This window comes from Crocodylus siamensis, chromosome 2 (genome assembly GCF_052110815.1).
Source record: "Crocodylus siamensis isolate JL-2025a chromosome 2, ASM5211081v1, whole genome shotgun sequence".
NCBI lineage: Eukaryota > Metazoa > Chordata > Crocodylia > Crocodylidae > Crocodylus > Crocodylus siamensis.
Window position 1 is genome coordinate 65599104 of NC_143396.1, and position 25269 is coordinate 65624372.

Genomic DNA, 25269 nt, shown 5'->3' on the forward strand with positions numbered 1-25269 from the left:
TGTTACCCTGAAGATAAAGGCTATGGCTTCCCACAAAAGAATGGAATAGAACATTAAAATATACTGTAGCCACCGTTAGAACTATTGCACCCTTTAATTCAAAATAAAGACGTAAAGGGAAAGTGTATTGAGAGTATATCTTCCTTCATCTATCCGTTTTTGACCGCTTACCCAGCAAAGCTCCTAGAAAGATTTATTATCATTGTTATTCATTTTATTCATCCTATTTTGCAGGCCTTTATAAGGCAGGGGTAGTTGCCCCCACTTTAACATAAGTGGGTGCTTTGCACTGGCTTTTTATTTCCTGGATGTTGCTTAGATTATTACTCATGTAGCATCCATGCTGTGCTATGAACCTGGCCTTCAGCTAGTGAGTAATACAGAGATGCAAAACAAAACATGGGCCTAGAGCATCCATTGTACTGATTGTGTTGATTGGCTAGTGGATCTTTAACAAATAATGCAATATTGTTTTCTAAAACAGTACAGCCAGAGCATGTGGTTCAGGCTACATCACAGGAAGAAGGCAGAGGGCATAGGTCAGGCACAGCAGTGGCAGTAGGCAAAGCGGCTGCATGGCTGGCCATGAGGGCTGTATCAGCCCTTGCTCACACTCCTGCTATCAATCACCATGTCTACATGAGCCCAAGGGTCCCAGATTCTGTGGGCGTGCACTCCCCTTGGCCACTTCCCCGAACTTCAGGTTGCCCAATGGTAGCCTGGTAGCGAGTGCCATTAAAATGCTTATTATGTTTTACAGATGGGAGATGCCCTTTAGCAAATAGTATATGTGAAGGAAACCCGTGCCCTGAAGGTTCTGAATGTGTGCCAGATCCTACAGAAGGAAGGTACACCTGTGTTTGCCATGGTAGCAGTCCTGGCCAGTGTCCTGGTGAGATTTAACTTTGAAACTCTTTGGAGAAGATTGTAGTACTTTCAACATAAATGTTGGTTTTAATCCTGTGGTAACTTATTCACTTGTTTTCTTTCTTTTTACATATTAGTTGGTTCATCGGTGACATTTACTGGAAGCAGCTATGTAAAATATCGTCTCATGGAAAATGAAAACAAAGAGGAAATGAAGCTCACAATGAGACTTAGAACATATTCAATCCATGCAGTTGTCATGTATGCCCGAGGAACAGACTATAGTATCTTAGAGGTATAGTACAATCTGCCATTGCAAACCTCTGTTTCATATTTGCTTTCAGATCAGCCAAATTAAAGGATACTTTTATTGCTAGGATATAAGGTAAATCATTTCTATCTCTGTAGAATTCTTAGAGCTAAAAATTGCTTTCAAAATAAGAAGCCTATCATTATGTACCCAAAAGAGAGCAAACATTTGTTAAAAGTTTTTTGTTTGTTTCTTTCCTAATATGCAATAACTCCTTTTCTTTAAAAAAAATTGATCATCTGGTATTTTCTACAGCTGATAGCTTCTAAGGATATTTGTCTAAGATTATCAGCCATAAAATACAGCCCTGCCTGTATTCAGAAATTATACTGAAAAAAAATTCTTCAAAATTAAACACCCAAATGGGAATACTGAAGAGGGAAGCCCAGATCTTCAAAGACTCACTAATTAATCTTTTAACAATCTGTCACTTCTTTCACCAGGAGAAAAATAAAGACAAAGTAAAGCACACATTTTAATTAAGCCAAACAAAGAGCCATATGCACAGTGAATCAGCAGCAGCAGCAGAGTGTTTGAAATATAACATCAATAAACCACCTCCATGAACACCATCTGAAAATGCTTTGTCATTTCTTTAACATAACAAACAACTAATAATGCTTTGTCGTTTTCTTAACATAAATGGAAAACTCATTGGCATAAATGTTAAGTATATTAAGATGACAGTGCTACTTGATTTTCACTGTAACAAAACACAGTGAAGTATAATGTGACCTTTTCTCATTTGTTTCTGGTTTTTATTTTTCCTACCTAGATCAACCACGGGAGGCTCCAGTATAAATTTGACTGTGGCAGTGGCCCTGGTATTGTCTCTGTTCAGAGCATCCAGATTAATGATGGCCAGTGGCATTCAGTATCTCTCGAAGTAGATGGAAACTATGCTCGGTTGGTTCTGGACAGGGTGCATACTGCATCTGGCACTGCTCCTGGAACTCTTCGAACATTAAATTTAGACAACCATGTATTTTTTGGCGGTCATATTCGTCAGCAGGGTACGAGACATGGCAGAAGTCCACAGGTTAGCAATGGTTTCAGAGGATGTATGGATTCCATTGTACTTAATGGACAAGAACTACCACTAAACAGCAAGCCACGAAATTATGCACATATGGAAGAATCTGTAGATGTTTCTCCTGGCTGTTTACTGGTTGCTATAGAAGGTTGTTCAAGCAGTCCATGCCAGAATGGAGGCATCTGTAATCCACTGACCAATGGAGGTAAGTTTTGCTCATTCTTCTACTGCTTTTCTAGTCCCCTGACTTAAACAAAACAGGCACCAGTAGAAGTTTTTAAAACATTTTCTTTAGGGTTATGAAGGGAAGTGCCATGACTGGGTAAATAGGGTGCCTCCCTGGGATGGCTAGGACACTGGTTTAGCATATTAGTGATACAGGGTCAAGAAACTGCCTGATTCAAAGCCCCGTTTTTTCATTTCAAATTGCTCAGAATTGAGGCCTGATCTAGGTTCAGCAACATCCCAAGCTAGAGCTGTATTCCTTGGCTAGTGCTCTTCTCAACAGAATGTTTCATGTTGAGGAAAATGTTCCAACAATCTCTAGTATTGTAGTTTTTTTTCTTGTTTCTGTGCGATTAAAACTTGAGAAATATTTCAAAAGATAGATGTTTTGAAGTTGACAGAGACATTTCTTTCATTCTCTGTGTGGTTGATTTCAGGTTACTTTTGCAAGTGTGGCCCTATGTTTATGGGAACCCACTGCGACGTAAGTGTCAACCCATGTGCCTCCAATCCTTGTCTTTATGGTGGTTCTTGCATTCCTGTCAGTGACGATTTTGTTTGCCAATGCAGAGGACAGTATACTGGTCAAAGGTATGCCTTCATCATTAATTATTAAAATAGATTATTAACATTCATTGGCTATGCTGATTATATCAATATAAATTTTTTGCTGTTGCAATCCTACTGTCCAGGAAACTTCTAAGTAAATGGATTCTCTATATACCGGTGTCATTTAGGGCCTACTTCTCTGTGGGCTTAAAAACTCTTCTATCCAATGTCAGCTGAGATTGATGGCGCTCACTATACAGGACTATACAGGATAAGGACTTTTTTGTGCAATTTATGGGAAAGAAAAAATAGTTAAATACACTTATATTTTCCTTTCAGATGTCAGTTGGGTCCATATTGCAAAGACAATCCTTGCAAAAACAATGGCAAGTGTATCGATAGTTTGGATGGACCAGTTTGTGAGTGTGAGACTGGGTTTCGTGGAGAGAGGTGGGCAACTTTCTATATTTGACTTAGCATTTTGCAACAACAAAAGCTGAAATTTTGCATCAAGATACTGTCAGTCAAATTAATTCTTCTGAGTAGTTTCCACTTTTAGTTATTCCAAAATAGGCACTTACCCAGGTACACACTTGTTATATCTTATTAAGGTACACCTTAGGTATCTAGATTTGTTCACGATAAATACTGAGTCAGAATATTAAACCTTCTGAGCTATCACAGTAGCATATCACAATGCCAAGCAGTGGTTTGGAAGCTTTGTCCCTTCCAGTATCATGGGAACCTTGATTTAGTGTCGTACAAGAAAATTCAGTTTTTAAAGATTCTCTTTACCCTTTCAGATGGGAGGGAATGAATTCCTCTAAATGTCAGGAAGAGGAAAGATGCTTTGGTATTTTAGTATTTAAATTTGTTCACAAATAAAGAATCACTATTGTTTTTTCATCAGGAACCAAAAAGGCTTTTTTGTCTGATCTGGTTTTAATCAATTAATGCCTAATGGAAAACTGAAAATGCCATGTGATTTTTTTTTTTTTCTTTATAGTAGGCTATGCACAGATGTAGAGTTTCTACCAACAGCCAAGCAGGAGAATCTCTGCTTGCCTGGTAGAAACCAAAAATGTGCAGACATTTGGCTTTTTATCTTGGTGTAAAAAAAACCTGGGACCAGCATAAAAATTGCTTCCAGGAAAGTGTCTTCTGGGACACTGAATATTTGCACACTTTCCCCCAGCTTAACTGTTCTGGGGTGTGTGACAGCTTAGGAGGCAACTCTTCCCACCTTCCTGTAGCCTGGGAGGTGAAGGGAACAGTGACCACTGCTCCCTGCTTCTTCCCCAAACTGGGCAATGCCTGACTTCAGAGAAAGGCAGAGGCATTTTCTGGCTTCCACAGGCTCCTCCTTGCTGCCTCACTGCCCAGCTGAGTGGCAGGGAGCACACCTGAGCCCCACTCCCAAATGCCAGCTTATAAATTGTCTTCTTGCCACTCTGTTGGGTAGCAGGACAACAAGAGGAAACCAGAGGGGCTGGGAGCTGGGCACGCAGAGGCTTTCCACAGCCTGGTTCCTAGCCCTTTGAGTTTCCTCTTGCTCCCCTGCTGCTCAGATGGATGGTGGGGATGTTGGTTTAAAAGCTGGATGTGCTGGGAGCAGAGCTTGGGGAAAACACCTGCTTCCTTGGCTTCCAACAAGCGTAGCTTCCCCTTGCTGCCTGCACTGCCTACCTGACCTGGAGCAGAGTAAAGCAAAGCAGGGTGCTGTGCGCAGTGGCTGGGCTTAAAAGCCTTTCCGCCAGTGTAAAATGTCCCCTCCTTGCCCCACAGAAGTCTAAGTCAGCCCAGGGCAATGTGGAGCAAGGCAGGCTGCCATGACCCTGTGGAAAGATTCCCATAACCTTGCTGCAGTGGCTGAGTGTTCCCTTCTCCCAGTCCTCAACTGGTTAGCCTGGAGGAGCACAAAGAGCAGGACTATTCTCCTGCAGGGGAGAGTCAGGAGGGTTCCCATCATGGAAGAATGTCCCACCTTCTGCCAGTCAGGTAAATGGCAGGATGCGTGGGACAGTCTTCTGGGACTGGAACTGTCTCTGGGCTGTCTTACAGCCTGCCCCCTTCCTAGGTAGGGGAGAGGGCAGGCTGTCAATTAATGGGTTCCCCAATTGACTGGTGGCCCAGGGAGCAGCCCTCTAGTGCCCCGTAGATGGAGAGCTTGCCTATGAAGCTTTCCAGCCATGGGGCTGAAGGAATATTTGTATAGTCTACCTTCTGGGCAATTTTTCCACTGGAAGAAATTTCTTCTAATAAAAATGAACTCTGTTATACCCTGGGAAATTATGCAGTTATTCACCTGTGAAATTTTGCACTTAAAAGGTATGACCATGCATAATTACATAATTTTGCATAATTTAACTACAGTGTACAGTGTACTCCGCGACGTGGAGACACAGAGCTGTGCGACTGGACAGCTGGCTAAGTGGGAAGGGTAGCTCTTGCCTGCAGGAGTGAGGGTAGGCATGGGGTTTGCAGGTAGGCATAGGCCAGGCTGTTGGGCTGGGCCAGGCCAACCCACCGGCTCGGTGCCTCTACATGGGGCTTCCACCACTCCAGTAGGTGGCCTGATGGCATGTGGACTGGGAGCCATGAATCATCGGGCCAGCCAGCTCCATGCCTCCACATGGGACTTCCAGCAGGAAGCCACATGTGGAGGCAAGCAAGAGCCCAACCAGCCTGATGGCACAGGGTTCCCACCTGCAGTGCTGCAAGCCTCGTGTGACTCGTGTGCAGTCACAGAACCAACCCAATCTGGTTTGAAGATACGCACCAGCAATCCAGACCAAATCCATGCCTGAGACTCAGCCAGAGGTGCATGCCACGGGGGGGAGGGGTCTGCCTGCCATGGCCATGAGTGCCCTGAGGGCCTGCTGCCTCTAAGCCACCAGTGGCGGGGGCTGTGCACCATGGGGGAGGGAATGTGTAGCAGGGGGGCCCAGACCCACCTACAACCCCCCCCACACACACACCCGTTCACAACCTCCCCCAAAACCCCACATATACCCACAACCCTTCACAACCCCACCCACCCACAACTTCCCACAAACCCCACATACTCCTATATCCACCTCACACAAACCATGCATACTCCCATACCCACCCCAAGCATATAAGGTACCTGCAAATATTTCTAAAGAAAATTAAAATACTGTACATTGTTTAATTTGTGTAAAAAAAAAAAAAAAAAGTTTGCATAATTTTGAGTTTTTCTGCACATAATTTTGAATGTTTGTGTATAGTGCCATGGGGTATAATTTGTATGCAGCCTCAGTAAGCTCCTGCCATTTTTCCTTATTCCTCTTGTTTTTCATTTGCTTCTGACCCAATTGCTCAAAACAAAATTAAGCAGTAGCTTCCTAAGAAAAGTATTATAACTTCCCTACTCCATTCACCTAAGACCTGTCTCCTCCTGTTGTTTGCAAAGTAGTATGCACCTCAGCATGAGTAAAGAAGACAAACAAGGGCTGTAAAAAAATTGTTTGCATTGAGTCACAAAATGATTGGAATGATAACTTGTTCAGCAGTGTGCATGCACATAAGGAATCATGAAGGTTACAACAGAAGATTTAGCTACTGCAACAGGATTCACATATGTGCATGCCTGCAATGGATCCCATTACAGGCTGTGGTCTTATTATCTAGTTCAAATACCAGCAGAGCAATTCACATGACAGTGGTGATGGCATAAGTTGAAAATTAGAATTTTTGACCAGATCATCTTTGAAATGCTTTGTTGTCAGAAAAAAATTAACTAGATGTCTTTAAATACACACTTACGTTTGGCCCACTAGATATTGGATTAATAGTTATTGATAAATATCCTTCTTAATGTAGCTGGTAGATGGGGAGCACTAGTATTTGAAAGATTAACACATTTTTATGATAGGGGAAAAAAGAAATGCAGGAAATGTATAGCTGTTCCAACTCTGAATTGTACAAGAAAGAGAACAGTACACTTAAATAGCCTATTGCACACCAGAATGTAAACACTGTATATTAAAAAAACAAAAAGAAACCTGTAATTCCTAAGTAGTCAAATACTCACGTATTTGGCTATTAATTACATCAATATTCACTATAATTTCTCTGCTTTGTCCCTGATAGGTGCTTGGCTGATGTTGATGAATGCGTAGAAAATCCATGTCTTCATGGTGCCCATTGTGAGAACACATACGGTTCATATAATTGCAACTGTAGCCATGGCTATGGAGGAAAACACTGTGCAGAGACTGTTCTTAATAAATATATTTCAACATCTTGGAACATTAGTTTAGCAGAAGTAATTGGAATTATTGTTTTCATAACAGTAATCTTCTTATTAGTTGGGATTTTTGTTATCTGTCGCAAAGTGATCAGCAGGAAGAAGAAACACCAGCCAGAACCTGAAGATAAACATTTAGCAACAACAACACCTTTCTTGCAAAGACCGTATTTTGATTCAAAATTGAATAAAAACATTTATTCTGACATCCCACCCCAAGTTCCTGTTCGTCCCATTTCTTACACTCCAAGCATTCCAAGCGACTCCAGGAACAATCTGGACAGGAATTCCTTTGAGGGGTCTGCAATTCCAGAGCATCCAGAATTTAGTACTTTTAACCCAGATGCTGTACACGGACACCGAAAGGCTGTGGCTGTTTGTAGTGTAGCCCCAAATTTACCTCCTCCACCTCCATCTAACTCTCCTTCAGACAGTGATTCAATACAGAAGCCTAGCTGGGATTTTGACTATGACAGTAAGCAAACTTCTTTTGTTAAAATGTCTTTGTAGTACAATTGAACTTAAAACACAGAGTTTTCAAATGTTTTTCTGAAACACTGTTTGCTTTTTAAATGTAGGTAATTTTTTTTTTAAATCAATGAGGCTGTGGACAGATATAATTTTAAGCCATATTTTAAGAGGCGAGTAGGCAAGTTCTGATTTATCCTTTATTTCCATCTGTTTCTGTACTAGTTTAACTGCTATAATTTTAAACCAGAGCACCACAACTTTAAATTTGCAATCATTTCCTTTCATTTACATTTGTGCAGGAGAAGACAGACTTAAGAGTTTAATCAGAACATTTAAAAATAGGTGTAATTGCTCTGGCTGTCCAAACCCTTAGGTTTTGTCATAAACACTAAAGGCACAAGATGGGTCACTGATAGTAACAGTCTAGAGAGATACATTTTACTTGCTGTGGAAGTAGTCTCAGTCTGGTTGTTTTTTTTTTTGGTTTTTTTTTTGTCAAGGATATTGTGAGTCTTCTGGGAGCATTGCCTTTTGTAGAGTGTTCAGTCCAGAGTACATTAATCATTTGACTTTTCAACTCTTTTTGCTTTCAGCCAAAGTAGTAGATCTTGATCCTTGCCTTTCAAAGAAGCCTCTGGAGGAAAAGGCCTCTCATCCTTACAGTGCTAGAGAAAGCATGTCTGAAGTTCAGTCTCTTAGTTCATTCCAGTCTGAATCGTGCGATGACAATGGTATGTAAGGCATAAATGCTTATGTTCATTTGTTTTCCCTACTTGTTATCATTGAATATAATATATACATAATTACTTGTATCAAAAGTGATTATATGAAATATAGTATATATTAAATATGTGTTGTTTAATATATTTATATATTTACATATAAGTTAGTTCCTGGATTTATGTAAATTAAATAGTTTCACCTCCCTTATCCAGACAAAAATATATAATATGAAATGCAAAGTATTATTTGACTGCAAAATACTAACAATAAACATTCAGCATTGGGTGTTAGAATCTGTTATTAGATACAGAAGATTCTGCAGTTTGAACATATATAATCATTGGCTACAGGTTTATGTCAGACTCCAACCTTTAAAAAAACATAGCCTCTGCACAAATGTTCTTTTAGTTTTTACATTCAGCTTTCCATAAATCTTTTCGGTGTTACAGTTTTATTTTTCCTTTTTTTTCTTGCTGCGGACTCAGCTCCCATATGGATCAGATCAGTACTGAGTGAGAGCAGAGTTTAAGGGACTGCTTGTAAGTCTGATTACTTTAGTAATGAAGGAAGTGCACAAAATGGATTTTATTATAGTAGTCAGTGATAATTACTTGGTGTTCACCATGATGAGGAATGAATGTACTACATACAAAATTTCTACATCAAAAAGAAACCAATGCATTGAAAAGGGAAAAAATCAATAAAATGTATTGTCTTGATGGGCAGTCAAAAATACAGTGAACTTAGTTTTCAGTCTTTGTTTTTCACCATTTGGGACCTTGATTTTATTTTAATTCAAATTACAAACATATTTTTCTTTTTACATTTGTGTTAGAAGATTTTCAGTTTTTGCAAAGGCAAGAAAAACTTTTGACCCAGTTCCTAAATGTATAATATCCTTCCTCAATGTGTTACTAAATCCAAAAGTCCTGACTCCTTATTCCAATTCCTGCTTCTTAGCTTTGTGTCTGCTATCACCTTGAACTTTATTAGATGAAATTACGTTTGTTAAGTAGTATGGTAAAAGTAAAGTGAGTAGCAGGTGAGCTGCTTCTCTAGCTCTGAACATTTTACTCATAGGTTTCCTTTTTTTCTTTTTTTCCAATGTCTGTATTTTTTAAAAGGTAGTATATGTTGTATAAAATGTCCCCCGCTTCCTTCCTGCCCCCTCTCCCATGTTCCACATTATCTTTACATGGAATTTCAGTCTCATGTTAACAGGAAAATTAAGTATAAAGATAGAGGAGAAAGTCAAGAAAAGTAAAGAGACATTCTGTTTTAGGCAAGGAAGCATTTGAAAGTATTATGGTAGTCAAACTAACAGGTCATCCTACCCCTGAGGCATACACTGAATACCCAAGGGCTTCAGTAAAAGTTCTACACTTGAAATGGCAAGTTTGGACCCTCACTGAGAAGAGTTTTCACCAAAACTGTAGTCATCCAATTTTTGCTTTTCTTTACCTTGCCCACCTTTTTAAAAGGGCAGTATATCATTAACTTCTGCCACTAGAAGTGATTTTTTTGAAAACCTGTCATAAAAGAAACATCACTAGTCTCTCATTAATGCTTCTTTTATGCCATATTAGTAACTGGAGAATGTACCTTAATGCCTCTGTTAGGCTTTTTTAATCAGTAGAATCCCTGAAACCAAATCTGGTCTTAGATACCTACACGCAAATCCTAGTGACACCTGTAAAGTTGCATATATGAATGCAGAATCCGTCTCCTTGAAAGTACGTCTTTTTTCTCTTGCATCTTCCCTCTCTCTCCCTTTCTTGCTCCTCAAGAAAAAAAGCATGTATTGAGCCTTTTCAGGTTTTTTGGTTTTAAATATGATAATACTGGCATTGCAACATTTAAAACCTTTAAAACTCGGGTATTTGTACAACCACTCATTACAGCTTGCGAGTGTAAAGATACTGTTTAGGGCCATATACAGATATTTAGTTTCTACTGGGAGAACTCCCATTCTCCCAGAAGAAACCACAATTGTACAATTTTTCTTGTTCTTTCTTCTGGGTCAAAAATGGCAGTTCCAAGAGAAAAAGAATCTGATTCCAGGGAAAAGTTGGGCCTGAGAGTGAACATTTTTATACTTTCTCCATAACTTAGTGGAGTCTTGGTCTTTTTTACTTTCTCTGTTTTATATTAGCTTTGGTGTTTTTCCCTTTTATTTTTCACACTGGCATTTTCAGTTGCATTTCAATGGATTCCCCAACAATCTTTTTGTTAAACATTTAATATATTTATTGAAACCCTGAAATGGAAACCCTGGTTTGATGTATGTAACCTTACACCATGGTGACCTTAGGAAAGCATGTTTAACCATCTTTCTTAAATATATAGCGCGCACACTATATTTGGGACAGTATATTTCAGAAATTCCTCCCCAACGAAAGCAGTCCTGTGCTTGTGTGCATAAATTCTCTGGCTTTCAAAACTAGTTATAGTATCAAGTTGCCTTTATAAGGGATAACTAATTCAGAATTTTGTATTCTATATATATATTCCTAGTATATTTTGTGTGTGTGTGTAAGCACACTCTTTTTTTAAAGAAGTAAAATACTGTGAAATTATTGAAATGTCTTTATATATGCTGTTTAAATTGATACTAACTATAGGTTTGTTTTAATTTGCTCCTTCTATACCTTTACAAGCTTCCGTAGTGACTGTAATACACCTTGTCAATGCTGTTGTTGACTCGGTGGAAAAAGAAGGTATATATGTGTTTTTATTTATTTATTTACTGCTTCGGCAGAATACTGCATGTTGAAACCATGTAATATCATTTATGTTGTTTATCAGAAATTGTCTACATTTTTAGTAGTACATAATGTATATTTTCCTGTGTGATTGTGTATTCTCTATAAAGATATATGAAACACACAAATTTCAAAATGTGATAGCTTAAAATGTTAGACACCCAAGTAAAACTGCCCACACTTTCAGAGTTAGCTCCCTGCATAAGTGTGCATTCAAAAGGCCTTGACCATCCCATTTTTATTTTCTTGCACAAGGACCCCAGGAGTCTAGCATAGACTAGCTGGGAAGAGAGAAGCAATGGGCCAGTTTTCCTTCCATTATAAAAGATCTAGGCCAGCACAAAGGTGAATTTTCTGTACTGGATTAAAGGGAGTAAGGGATTACTGTGACCTGTGCTGCTCCATGCCTGACTGGAGTACAGGGATTGTTTCAGAGTTCTTTGAAGTCAATGAAAAATTTTCTGTTGACTTTAGTGTCTTTTGCATCAGGGTTCAGTTCCTCTACTAGTAAGCACTGCATACATAGCTCCAGTTCTCAGACACAGGCAGTCACCCGCCCCAGTGCATACAGTTGCTTAATGCCATAATCTTGCAGAAATATTTTAAAGAAATGAAAATGGTTTGGAGATTACTAGAGTCATATCTGAGACATGGGATGCTGTAAATTTAATGATAACACTGATTCTGAACCAAATCCAAACACTACATTAACCCCCTTTTTAGTAGGTAATGGATATATACCTAGTACATCCATGTTATGAAGTAGAATCGCCTTTTGGTTTAGAAAAGGAAAGTTGTTCCTTACAGCAGGGAACCAGTTGTGTGGCTAATTTTCACCAAAATTCAAAAAAGAACAATCAAATACAAAAAGGGGCCATTCTGAAGCCTGTACCAACACAAATTTCAACGAAGTACTCAGTTATACATTGTGATCTCCAGAAGGGAAATGTCACAAAAATGTTACAAAAATATCAGTGGGTATATCACACTCTGATATATTTAAAATCAGGCAAAGAGATTTCTCCATACAAGAAGGTGGTGCAAAACATATTGACTGTGGGTCAAGTAGATTCTGTTGCTTTTTGTGGTTATGGAGGTCTCCTTAGCTACAAAATGCAGGCATTTCTGCTATGCAGGGTAAGGTCTGGATAGTAGAGTTATACAGTACTGTGCAACCTCATCCACACAATCCCTCAGTAAGCCATGGCAGAGGTGTGGTCAGAGGAAACACTGCTGTGCAAATTATCCACTGCTTCATGGCCACAGAGCTGAGAGAGCCTCCAAGAAGTAGTGTACATCTCCCAGTGTGAATATTCCAGATCCCTTAAATAGAAAGCATGTATTACAACTAAGTTTAAAGTATAGCTACCTCAGGAATGCAAAAATGTTTATTGTAGGTCTAGACACAACTTTAAATTATTGCCCTGCCGAAATCATGTGTGGAATGGTGTTTAGAGTTAAACACATAAACAATTGCAAGGGACTTAAAGCAAAAACTTTCTAATTACAGGTTACATTTCACTAGTGTATTTTTCTAGTGACTGATCAAAGGTTTACAAGATTACAGCACATGCCACTTAAGAAAAACAACCTCAAACACCAAATGTCAGAGAACTTAAGGCAATTATCTCTAATTGTAATGGTGGGGAGCAGGGCAGGGGGAGAACAGGAAACAGTTCGGGGGTTGGGATAGTATTACTAATGAATTGAATAGTGGCCAAGTATCAGTATAAGTGGCAATAGAAATGGCAATCAACATAAATGGCAATACTGACATTTATATCATGCAGAATTTCAAGTAATATTTTTAAGTATTTGAAATGTTACCTGTGAGAGTTTTTTGAACTGCACCAGAACTTCACCAAACTGAAAACTTACATTTTCCCTATTCTTTCAGTAGTAAACCTTCACTTAAAAGTCAGAACTCAGTTATTACTAGAAGGACAACAACTTAGATCCAGTAAGCAATCCAAAAATGCTGTTAAACATCTGAAGTTACTAAGTGCCTCTGTTTTTCCACCTTGAACTCCCCCAGGCTTTTAGAGTTCTGCTTTGCACATGTCGAGTACTAGTCCAGTCTGAGCATCTTGGTGCCTCTATCTGGCCTAAGCCGGAGCAGAGCCAGAAATTGAACTCTCTTCTGCTTAAGGCCCCTGAGGGGCTCAATTCAGGAAGTACTCGGAGCGTGCCTAATACATACTGACAGAAATAAGCTATTCACAAAATGCTGTTTTGCATTATTTCAATCCTTTCTGTTGAAGCTGTTCCACTGTGCACCAAAGAATGCAAGCTTCAGAGGCATGAGGAGAAACCCACTTGCTTGTGCATTCTCTGACTGTCACAGCAGCCAAAAGGACAATTACCCAATTTTGTGGGGTGATGTGCTGGTTCTGATCCCTAGTCCTGGGATTGTTTCTGTATTCTACGTTAAACAAGCATTAAATAAAATATAGTAACAGTCCTGGAGCAAGGACTAAAACACAGGTATCTGGGTGCCCAAATCACTAGGCTCCCTGTCAAACCCTCTGTCTGGCTTCATGAATCTTAAATTCTCCAATTCACAATGTCCCTCTTCTTGGCTTCACTTGGAGTGAAGATTTTCCTATCCAGAACTTATAGTCTTGAATTCAACCTCTTAAGAGGTGGGAGATGTGGGTTGGAACTCCCTCTAACCAGGGAAAGAACTCAGTCCAGATCTCCCTCGTCCACAGGAACTGAGATATTGGTGAAAGATGGATTAGTAGTAGCACCAACACTACCGTGACTGGTGAAGGGCCTGCTAAGAATGTACCCCATGTGGATGGAGGTGCTTCCTGGCAGTCCTGAGCCAGAGGCTTAACTTGGGGTAAGGGATAGGATTCAAGATGCATCCAACATCAGTGTTGCCCCTTGGCTAGTGCTATAGTGTTCAGGTGTTTTGGGTCATCATTTTTGAGATGCATAATTCTCCCATTCAGGATAGGAACCCTTGGCAGCATATGAGTCAGGGTTCTGAATACTGTTCCAGTAGGCAAACATCTAGTTCCTGATTTCTTATATGGATATAGCCCCATACATAAAATGATACTACGAAAACACCCAGAAGACAATTTTCAGGTCAAATCCTGCTGTCCTTTTACAATTAAGACTCCCCACATTTACTGGAACTTTTGCCTAAATAAGGACAGCAAGGTTTTGCCTCTTCAAGGCCGTCACTTAGATACTATCTAGGTTTTCATTTACAGTTTTGTTCTCCTGTTCGTGCAGTCCATTTTTCCAGCCCCCCTTATTCCAATTTTCCCTTCTGTAATCCCCAAGTAACCCGTTAATTGGCTACATAAATGTAACTGGATGACAGAATTCCTCTCCCACCATATTACAATGGACAAAAGTAAGGGAGCGCACTCTGTACTTTTGTAACTTTTACTTCATATTAGTTCACCTACTGGATTCCTAACTACAAATATTTTCTCATTTTCTTTCTCTGCCATCTAAAGAATCTTTTGCTGTTCCTGACCTCAGCCATTCAAGAGGTGACTTCTGCATGCAGTTATTCATTGATATTCACTCAAATCTTTTTTGTTAAAGATTTAACACCAACTTACCTTCAGTTGTTTGCTCTGTATGTGCTTGCAGTAATTACTGTCTGTTGACTAGACTTTGCACTTAGTTCAGTCACGTCATTTCCCTTTTTAGTGTTTACCAGAAAACTGAAAAGCTTTAAACTTTGTGGTGTTTCTAACCAGTGATGCTAGTTAGGTTTCCAGTTTATCCAATGGATCATTATATTCAGAACAAAGTTTGTAAAATATGGAGAAATCGTTATGCCTGCATGATAAACTTAATTCTGCTATTTATTTTATTTTTATGTTTGAATGCGGAATGTCTTTACTAATAGTCAAAGAGAGATTTGTATCAGAACATAAGATAATTGTCACAAGATTCCTTTATTCTAGTAACTGTAGATCTAGTGAACAGTAATTTACAAAATCCATATGTTATCCTTGAGTAAAATGGTACCATTACTTTTAACCACTCTACATACCTTGCCAAGTAGAGATTACATCTCTTAGTAGGAAAAGCAAGGTTTATATACTCTTATCTATTCATGTATGTATATTCATAGGAGAAAAAGAGTGTGAGCACTAGTTCAACCTGACCAGTAACTGCACAACAATTATTGATCCATAGGAATTTAGCTGCACATGGGAGGCTGTTGGTTATTTTTTACCCAAAGAATGATTGTATGCCATTGTGTGTGTCATCACATCCCATAGGTGAACTACAGCTCCTCCCACTTTAGGTGAGATATGTCCAAAGAAATGAAAAGTCCAAATTTGGACAATATAATAAAATACCTAATGCATGGCATAATGTAAAGTTGTGTTGTGTTAAATGTCTATGTGAAACTAGGGGCAGAAGGCTCCAGAAGTAATTTAACCCAAATTATGTCCTAATCAGTAGTGGTTGTGTTGTCTTTAATTCAATGTGTTCACTTTTTCCAATTTAAATATATTTGAAAGAGAAATACTAATTCTGCCTTTGAAAAAATATTCACACTGCAGGTTATCACTGGGATACTTCAGACTGGATGCCAAATGTTCAACTGCCGGGTATCCAGGAGTACCCAAACTATGAGGTGGTTGAAGAGCCAGCTCCCATCTACACAGATCCAAATGTCATTGATACAGACTATTATCCTGGAGGCTACGATATAGAAAGTGATTTCCCACCTCCTCCAGATGATTTTCCTGCACCTGATGAGCTTCCGCCATTACCACCAGAATACAGCGACCAGTTTGAATCAATACAGCCACCCAGAGACATGCCTGCTGTAGGTAGCTTGCGTTCTTCTACAAGAAGCAGACAGAGGTTCAACCTTAATCAATACCTTCCCCATCACTATCCTGCAGATATGTCAGAACCTCAGAACACCACCAGTGGAGTCGGCAGTAATTTTAGAGAACCTTATGCTTCTTATTCTTTAGGGTACAATAGAGACTTTGAAGCACCCACTGTAGACAACATGTCCATGTCTGTGTACGCTTCCACGGCTTCATGCTCTGATGTGTCAGCATGCTGTGAAATGGAGTCTGAGGTAATGATGAGTGACTATGAGAGTGGAGATGATGGCCACTTTGAGGATGTGAAAATTCCTTCACTTGATTCCCAACAACATACAGAGGTCTGACACTCATATTCAACAAAAGTGCCTGGACTTTAATGAACTTTAAGCATTCTAGAACAACCTTGAAGAGCTTATTTTTTCTTGGCAGCAGTGCTTGAATGCTTTTTGTTTCAGTGAGCGAAAACTGGCATGACTGTACTGGATCATGCGGCTCATTTCAATATATTAGTCTGTTTCCATTTCCTGACCTACTGTAATTGGACAAATCAAAAATTTCCATTGGCTGTGCCACTTCTGAAAGTGTTTGTTTTTTATACTTACAGTGTCTGTTAAAGAAATAAAAAAACACCACTTCACCATGTTAGCATGATACATATATTTATATAGTTCTAATGCAAATTAATTTTCTCCAATCTTTTTTGTAAATTTTATGTACAGTTTTGATTTTAATAGTTTTAACTAGATTTTGTAGATATTTTGTGAATTTGTTTTCCACTGAATCTAGTGGTGTTAGTGTGCCATTAAACTAGCACTCTTGACTTTTTTTATAATCAGGGCTTCACTGTATGTATTTTTTTCCCACTGAAGTTTAACATTTCATTATAAAGATTTCAGAATATTCAAGTGATTCCAGCTGTATATAGGTGGGTTAGGTCTGCTACATTTTCTGGGTCAGCTACATGGAAATGTCTTAAATGGGTTGCTGTATTTTAGACCTGTAAACATTTTTCCCTTCTTGGAAAGTGTGTTGGGGACCCTCTGCATACCTGTTTAGAACCAAAACCACCATGACACAGTTTTTATAGTGTCTGTATATTTGTGATGCAATGGTCTTGTAAAGGTTTTTACTGAAAACTATCATTAGCCAGTCTTTCTTACTGACAATAAATTATTAATAAAATACTTTAGCTTTGCTCCGTGTATCTCTATTACATATTATAAAATTGACAAAGCATTCAGTGCAGCAGCATTTTTTTAATTCTGTATTCTTTTTGTACTGTATAATAGTTATTTGCTCCAAAAGCACATTATCTTTCCTTAAAAATCAAAACTGCAGCTGTGTTAAAGATGCTCACTAGATGGCAGTGTTTGACTACTTGATGGTGTTTAAAAAAAATTAATCTGGCCATTATGAATAAAGATTGATGGGTATCAAACTTTAGTAGCCTTCTTAATAGTTCACATTTTCTTTTTCAGACAGACTTATTATCCATGTTAATTTATTACTAAATGTCTATTTTGAAGCTTTTGCCCTTCTTTTTATTTCTCAGCAAAAATACATTTAAAATACATTCCAAAACACTTCGGAAGATTGCTGTGTATTTTTTCAGTAGCAGTAATTTTCTGTATCACATGATTTTTCACAATACTTGCATAAACAGTGCAGTATTTTGTTCTTTTTCTGAGGAACTCTTTTCTGATTTTTTTTTCACTTCTAGAGGCTGACAATCCAGTGCCATTTTCTGCAAAGCCTGTGGTGGGGAGCACTTTCTTTGAAGTAACAGTGAAAATACTTGGGTGGTGCTTTTTTCCATCCTACTTTATTATAAAAAAAAATTATATTTCTCTAAGGAAAAATATAACAAGTTCATTCTGGCCTAATGTATTGTTTGCTCTATGTTAATTTTCCATCTGTTTTTAATCATAAAAATAACATATTTCTACCTCTTCTCTGTACAAAGAACATTCCCTATTTCATATACTCCCTCCACCTCCAGAAACTCATTGCACAAGTAAGGAGATAGTTGGACTAATTTCCCAAAATTCTGTGTATGGCCTGCCCTAGTGTATAACAGGAAGCCATGAATGTGGCCTTGACTTGAGCAAGGCTTTGGACACTCTCTCGTGACATTCTCGCTAACAAGCTAAGGAAATACAAACCAGGTGAAAATACGGTAAGGCGGATACATAACTGGTTGAACCATCAGGCTTAATGGGCACATCTACACAAAACGCTATGGCGCCATAGCAATGTGCAACAATGCCGTAGTGTCAATTGGCAGAAACCATGACACCATTGCTTCATCTCCATAGCAACACACTCCCTCATTATAGCATATTGCTACAGCAGTGTAGTCCCCAAAAATAACTGTGCACAGCCAGCACAGTATGGTATGGGCTGTTACTGTGCCATCTTTTAGTATTTTCAAAAGGAAGTACTAAATGGCAGCACAGTAACAAAGATGTTATGTGGCTTCATTGCACCCAGTGAGTAGTAGTCTTCAACAACTCAATGTCTAGATTGGAGGGGTACCGTGGAGTTCCCCAGGGGTCTGTCCTGGGTCCAGTATTATTAAATACCTTAATTTTTTGGATGATGGGACTGTACGCATGCTTAGCAAATATGCAGATTACACCAAATTGACTAGAGTTGCAGAAATTCTGGAAGGTACAGCTAGGATCCAGAATGACCTGGAAAAAATGGTCAGCAATGAATCGGATGAGATTTGGCAAAAATGAATGGGATGATTTAGTCAAAGATGATCCTGCCTTGAGGAGGGAACTAGAGTAGGTGATCTTGTGAGGTCCTTCCAGCCCTACTTTCACTACAATCTCTGTGTGTCTAATATGTTCCCCTGTGGCTATGGCAAAGGAAGCATTTCAAGAAAACCAGTGTCCCTTTTCCAACAAGAATGTATGGCTAAATGTCATAATCTAGTCTTAAGTGACTTCTCTAAGTATCCAACTAAAGATCATACCACTCAGACAGGTTTTCAAGTTAGATGAATTACCATACTTACAGTGCCACACACACCTTTTTCCCCAAGAAAAAAGTTATCCAAATTTGAGGAGTGCCTTGAGCAGGGAGGCTGGCTGACTTTGTCAAACTGAATCATGGAAAGACTGTGCTGCAAAACAGTTCAACCAGCAAACAGCAGGTGTAGGGTCCAGCGTTAATTCTTTCACACCTACTTCTCAATTGGCAATAGTCTGAAACTGCTACCATATTGTGAAAAGGTTAAACACTGGGCTCCATCCCTACTGTTTGCTGGCTAAGTGAGAAGCAGCACCTTTCTTCAGCACTACCTCACCATGACAAAAGCCATGACTTTGGGGAGGGGAAAGTTTTCTACATTTTGCTTGCCAAAAAACAGGGTCCATATCTTATTTGGGGCAATGTAGTATGTGATATACAGGTAGAAAAGAAGCACAGGTGTTAAAAATGCATTCAGCACCACTATATGTAGCTGGGATTTTTAAAGATGTACAGCAAAGCAAAATGTGGTTGACACTATTTTTGTCCAAGGCACTTTAATTATTGGTCTGGAATGGCATATTGGTCATTGAACAATTGTTATTGCCTAGGGGTTGGAAGAACTTACTACTGGAGGAAATCAGTCTTTTAACTGATGATATCATACACAGGATAGGGTTCATACTTGGAAACAAAGTTTAATAAACTGGAAATAATGCTGACTGGAGACAAAAGCCTTTAAGGCCACCTTTCATGAGTTTTACAAATTACATGTAAAAATTATAGAAATATGTTTGTACAGATTTATTTTAAACTGAAGGTAGATTGTCAGACAGTGTCACCAGTTGTAAACAATAAAAACTCGGCAACTGAAGCTGAGATAAATACATTCAAGAGATAATTACAGGAGACTTGCAGAGAAGTAGGACATCATGAAAAAGCAGAAGGTTGCAATTAGTGAAAGAGTAAGCAAGTTGCATGATCCTTTGTTTTACATCTCTTATTTGCATGCTTCTCATCAAATACAAAAACAAAAATTGGAACATAACAAATCCTTAAAATAAATTTGGTTCGCATTTACAAAAAGGCTTAACTATCTAGTTGCCACCTTATTGTCCTTCTAGGTATGCAAGTCCAAAATTCAGGGGTCCAAGCATCTGCTAAGCTACCACTTAACTCTGGAATTGCTTAACTTTAAGTTCTTAAGTCTTTAAGTGCTTAAGACTTCCACCAGAAAGTTTCCTAAACACCCATCTCTCTTTCCTGGAATACTCAGAACTGCCCAAGTCTTGACAGTATTGAACAGCTAAGTATATAGGGCTTTGGTATGACCTCTCAGGATCTACAAAATAGGTACTGCTCCATCTATTTCACCCACACAGCCTGATCTAGTGCATCTCAGATCACACCTACTCAGTTTTGCCCCACATAAAACACAGTGGGTAAAAATGTTGTCTTTTACCCAGTAGTTTAATACTCCACATCTGGAGTACTATGTTCAGTTTTGGGGCCCCCACTACAGAAAGGATGTGGACAAATTGGAGAGTGTCCAACAGAGGGCAACAAACATGTTAAAGGGGCTGGGGGACGTGACTTATGAGGGAACTGGGGTTATTTAGTCTAGACAAGAGGAGACTGAGAGGAGACTTAATGGAAGCCTTCAATTACCTGAAGAGGGGTTTGAAAGAGGGTGGAGCTAAACTATTCTCAGCAGTGGCAGATGACAGAACACGGAGCAACCGTCTGAAGTTCCAGCAAGTGAAGTTTAGGTTCAATATTAGGAAGCATTTTCTCCAATCTCAATTAGTAAAACACTGGAACAGGTGACCCAGAGAGGTGGTAGAAGCTCCATTCTTGGAGGTTTTCAAAACTTAGCTAGACAAAGCTTTGGCTGGAATGAACTAGTTGGGGCTGGTCCTGCTCTGAGCAGGGGGCTGGACTAGACGACCTCCTGAGGTCCCTTCTGGCCCTTTCTGTGATTCTATATTAGAACTGTCATTCCAGATGTGAGGATTTGAACTGTGCCTCCTACATCCCAGTTGGATGTTTTAACAGCCAGTTAATTAACTATTTTGTGGTGGGCTTCCTTCAGTCACTCCCATTGAGAATACTAAAGTATTTTACAGAAAGCTTTCAGTGAAACTGAACCCAGATTCCCCTCTTTCTTGTCCTTTGACTGTATAGTTCTGTTCTGCACCAACTATATTCAAACAACAGGAAATGAAAGGAAACTATCCCAAAATAGGCTATTATGTGATGACATTTATCTAGGCCAGGGCAAGAAAAGTCCAGCCCATGGGCCGGACCGGGCCCACAGTGGACTCCCAGCAGGCCATGCCCACATTGTGGCCAGTTTCCATGGAGGCCCCAGGAGTGGTGGCGCCATGACAATGCCGAGCCAGTGTTTCCATGTAGACCAACCCCAGCAGCACTAGAAGGACTCACGACTGGCGGGGGAGCTGCTGTGGGGCTGGGATCTTGTGGCAGTGACAGTGTGGTCCAAAGCTGGGACAAAGCTGTGATCTGCCTGCACCCCCTGGGCAGGGGCAGGCAGGCAGTGGACTGTGGCTCTGCTCTGGTTCCAGATCACGCTGTCACCTGGGCAAGATCCCAGCCCCGGAGCAGCTCCCTGCCCAGCTGTGCGCCCTGCCAGCACTGCTGGGGCTGGTCTCCATGCAAACCCTGGTCCTGAGCTGTCATAGTGCTGCTGCTGGGGTCTCCATGGAAACGACATAACAATGTGGGCTGCTGGGAAAGGGAGCCCAGACGCCAGGTAGATCCACCATTTTGCCCACCCTGGATCTAGGAGGATGCGCACTAAAGCCACTCTAGGAATATCCTACATGATTGGGCAACTGGTCTAGCCACTAAATTATAGAGCTAAAGGATGACATTGCCTTCTCAGACTGTTTTGGGAATAGGCCTACCAACTCCAGAAAGCAATTCAGAGCCACAGATCCTTACCAAAGGTGCTCACCTCCCTGCTGCCCAAGGTAAGACATGAATTCATGAGTGGGGTGGAGCTAAAAATTGCATATATGTCATATTTTCTAGCTAAGATAGCTCCCACCTCAGCATGCTGGCTGTCTGGGTTCCTTGCTTAAGCACTTAATTCTCCCCATACATTATAGATACTGCTGAATAAGTGTGTTAACTTCAGACTGGCAGCAAAATAGCTAAACACTAGGCACTGTAGCACTGAACAGTGCAATGCCCAACTGCTTTTCTGGATCTTGCTCTTTGTCAGCAAAAGCATCTTATTAAATTGCTTTAAGTTATCAAAAATGTCACTGAAAAAATTTAATAGTTCTGCTTTTACTAGACCAGTCTACTATTAGGATCACACTCTTACTTCCTGCCCTATAAATGTTGATGCCTACTGCCACAGTTCTGGGGTTTTTTGCTCAGGATTGCATGGTGGCTTGATCTCTGTTAGAATCAGGTTTGTCCAAGGACAAGGAGTCCAAGCTTGGCATGACCCCAGCAGAAGACATGAAATTCTCCATCAGCCATAGCAGACTGACTATGTCTTAAACAAGCATGTGAAAAAAAGAAACCTTCAGCAAGATTTTAAAAATGTCAGAGAAATGCAAGGCAAGGTTTGGTATCAACAAGTGCATATGGCTTTTATTCATAATGTTCGTGTCTTTAACAAAAAAAAATTACCTCCATATTAAACTTGTGAAATACTGGGGGAACAAAACCTGTCATTCAAGCTTTTCAGTATGCGCCATTTGATAAGGAGCTGTTATAAATTGTAAGCACTCAAATATAATGATCAATGGAAAATTTCAAACAGTAGAAACTGAACTAGCTTCCATGGCAAGTGACAGCACTGGAAAATGGAGGTTAAATAAGTACAGGTACAAGGAAAATAAGTATAGGGTATAGTTGTTCCCAATTGATGCAAGGTAGAGAACTGTAGTTCAGTTTTTTAAATCAATTAGGACCAGTTCAGTGCCACATTTTACTTCTTTATACTTATATAAATTACAGTGCTTCTCAAATGAGTTTTCAGCTAATAGATAAATTAAGCAAAGTGTTTCCCCTAATTTTGCTTGATAGTGCAAATAAAAGGGTATCTTGCAGCCATCAATTTAAAGGAAGGGAAAGGCTCAGGACAAGGAATTTCACATGCTAGGGTAAAGAGCCATCCTTCTCTGGAACAGGAATAAACAATCTAGTTCCAGATGCTTGCTTTTGAAGAAGAACATAATTTACCACCTGCCTTTCAGCCTGTGGTTAAGATTTCTTTCTCAGTCTCTATTTAAAGCTATGATGAGGACTAAGATACACACACACAGAGAAGGATGAAACATTTAACTCATTTTCAATACTAATTTGAGAAGTCAATGACCAAGAACATTTGGGAAACAGAAGGCTGTTGCAAAACCACCATGTCCATTTTCAAGAACTCTTTTCTTCCAGCTCTCTATTCTTTCAAATTAAAAAAGTAAACTAAAATGTTGCTGCAACAATATTTGAATATGATACAGCTATAGGTCTATGGTCCAGGTCCTCAAGCCTCCATTTCAGTGAGAAGTCATTTTGAAGATTTGGACCTTCCTGTCCTCTGCCTGACTGGTCTCTGATTTTCTTCGAAATAAGTAAAGCATGTTAAAAGGTTGTTTTGTAGCTGCCTGGGATGCTAGCACTACTGTGCTGCTTACTTACCTGTTGTCATTTGAAGTGGTGGACTGGCCTGGGGCTGTAGGGGAGGAAGAGACCTCATTAGGGCACACTACCGTGTTGTGTAGAGGAAAAGCACCAGTAGGGGCATGCCTTAACACACACACAAAGTCACATGCCACGTGTTTTGCTTGTCAGCAGCCTGAGGTGTAGTTTCCCAGAAATTCTTGCATCTATCTCCTTGAAGCCTGGCAGGCTTCATGGCCTCAGCAAGAGGTAGGATCCCTGCAAGTTTCATCCAAATCAGGCAAGAAATAACAGTTATAGGCAGTTTTGTGTTTCCCTATTATAGCTTACGGCCAAAACACTGTTGAAATCGCAAAACAGGTTCAGCCGAAACAAAACGGGACACTGATTCAAAACACCAAAACGAATCACTGTTTCTCTGAAATGCCAAATCCAGAACTGAAACGAAATGCAGGGATTTCGCACAGCCCTACTCAACAGTCCAAATTGTATGTAACTGCAGCTTAATTACCAGTATCCAGAGACTGGAGACAAAGTTGCAAAGGTTCAGAAGAGCGTAAGAGGCTTTTCCCCTTCGTGTAATGCATCTTAAAAACAAACAAACAAAATGCTTTTGTGCACATACTGCTCCTCACCATCCTCCATCTTGAGGGAGGAGTGATCAGAGCACAGGGCATTAAGCCCAGATCTCCCTTATCTCCATGTCCTCTTAGCAGAAGGCTGTGTACTTCATAATGCCACTACTAGTTTTACAACTGTGCTCACTCAGAGTGGGTCAAGGTTAAAGGTTTTGCATTCCCCTCTCTTTGCCCATCACTCCTTGACTTTTACTTGTAAATGCACTGAAAGTTAACTGAATAGTTTCTAATGAATAGCAATCTGGGAGGAAGTTGATCGGTAGAGCTCATCCCTTGTGTTAGCAATAGCTTGTTCCAAATACAGATGGAATAGGGAATGAACTTGCATTTCTAGAAGAAACCAAGCTTTACGTAAAATAATGATTAATATCTCCATATGAAAAAGGACTTCGAGAGCTATATAGGGAAAATCTTCCTTTTTGAGAGAGAGAGAGAATCCCAGCCAATTTATAGTCTAAGTAGAAACTGCTTGACTTCTACCAAAAAGAAATTAACCTTGGTTTCATTTGCCTTGGCCAGGTGAGGGGTGGATAGGTAGATTCAATAAAGGACTTGAGTGCCTTAAGTTCTGCTTAAGCCAAAAAAAAGCAATCTAACACTTTCTAGGTGCATCTACGCATGCAATTAATGGGTGTATCTACACGAGATGTTTACAGTTGACTAGTTAACTTCACTGTAAACATCTTAGTCTACATATGTGCCCTTATTAAGGTCAAGGAACTAATAAACCCTACAGCAGGGTAGTACTTGTAAGTAGAGTAAATACAAGTACTCCTGTGCTGCAGAGGTTTGGGGGGTTTTGCTGTTTATGGTTTTTTTCTCCATGTGCAGCAGTGCACGTGTAGATGCTGCCCCAGCTGGCTGGGGCACAAGGGTGCTTCAGCATGGCACAAATGCCTGCCAACTAGCCCCATGCTGAAGCACACTGATGCCCTAGCCAGCCCTTCTGGCAGCACACTGAGC

At 39.9% G+C, this 25269-nt stretch overlaps 1 protein-coding gene across 6 annotated transcripts in view; it reads left to right on the plus strand.

The window, feature by feature from the left end:
* The window catches only part of FAT1 (FAT atypical cadherin 1), a 164614-nt gene extending 147383 nt beyond the window's left edge, over positions 1 to 17231 (plus strand). For 2 of the 6 annotated variants that reach the window (XM_090036041.1, XM_090036043.1), the window contains exons 20-29: positions 761 to 892; positions 1005 to 1162; positions 1953 to 2415; positions 2873 to 3026; positions 3324 to 3434; positions 7098 to 7729; positions 8319 to 8456; positions 11106 to 11165; positions 14687 to 14722; positions 15755 to 17231. In XM_090036041.1, the coding sequence (XP_089892167.1) occupies positions 761 to 892; positions 1005 to 1162; positions 1953 to 2415; positions 2873 to 3026; positions 3324 to 3434; positions 7098 to 7729; positions 8319 to 8456; positions 11106 to 11165; positions 14687 to 14722; positions 15755 to 16380 (2510 nt within the window). In that variant the 3' untranslated portion in view covers positions 16381 to 17231. Of the gene's footprint in view, positions 1 to 760; positions 893 to 1004; positions 1163 to 1952; positions 2416 to 2872; positions 3027 to 3323; positions 3435 to 7097; positions 7730 to 8318; positions 8457 to 11105; positions 11166 to 14686; positions 14723 to 15380; positions 15480 to 15754 lie in introns of those variants that run through there. The other 4 variants (XM_090036045.1, XM_090036047.1, XM_090036042.1 and 1 more) reach the window with 4 other exon arrangements.
* The last annotated feature ends 8038 nt before the right edge of the window (positions 17232 to 25269 follow it).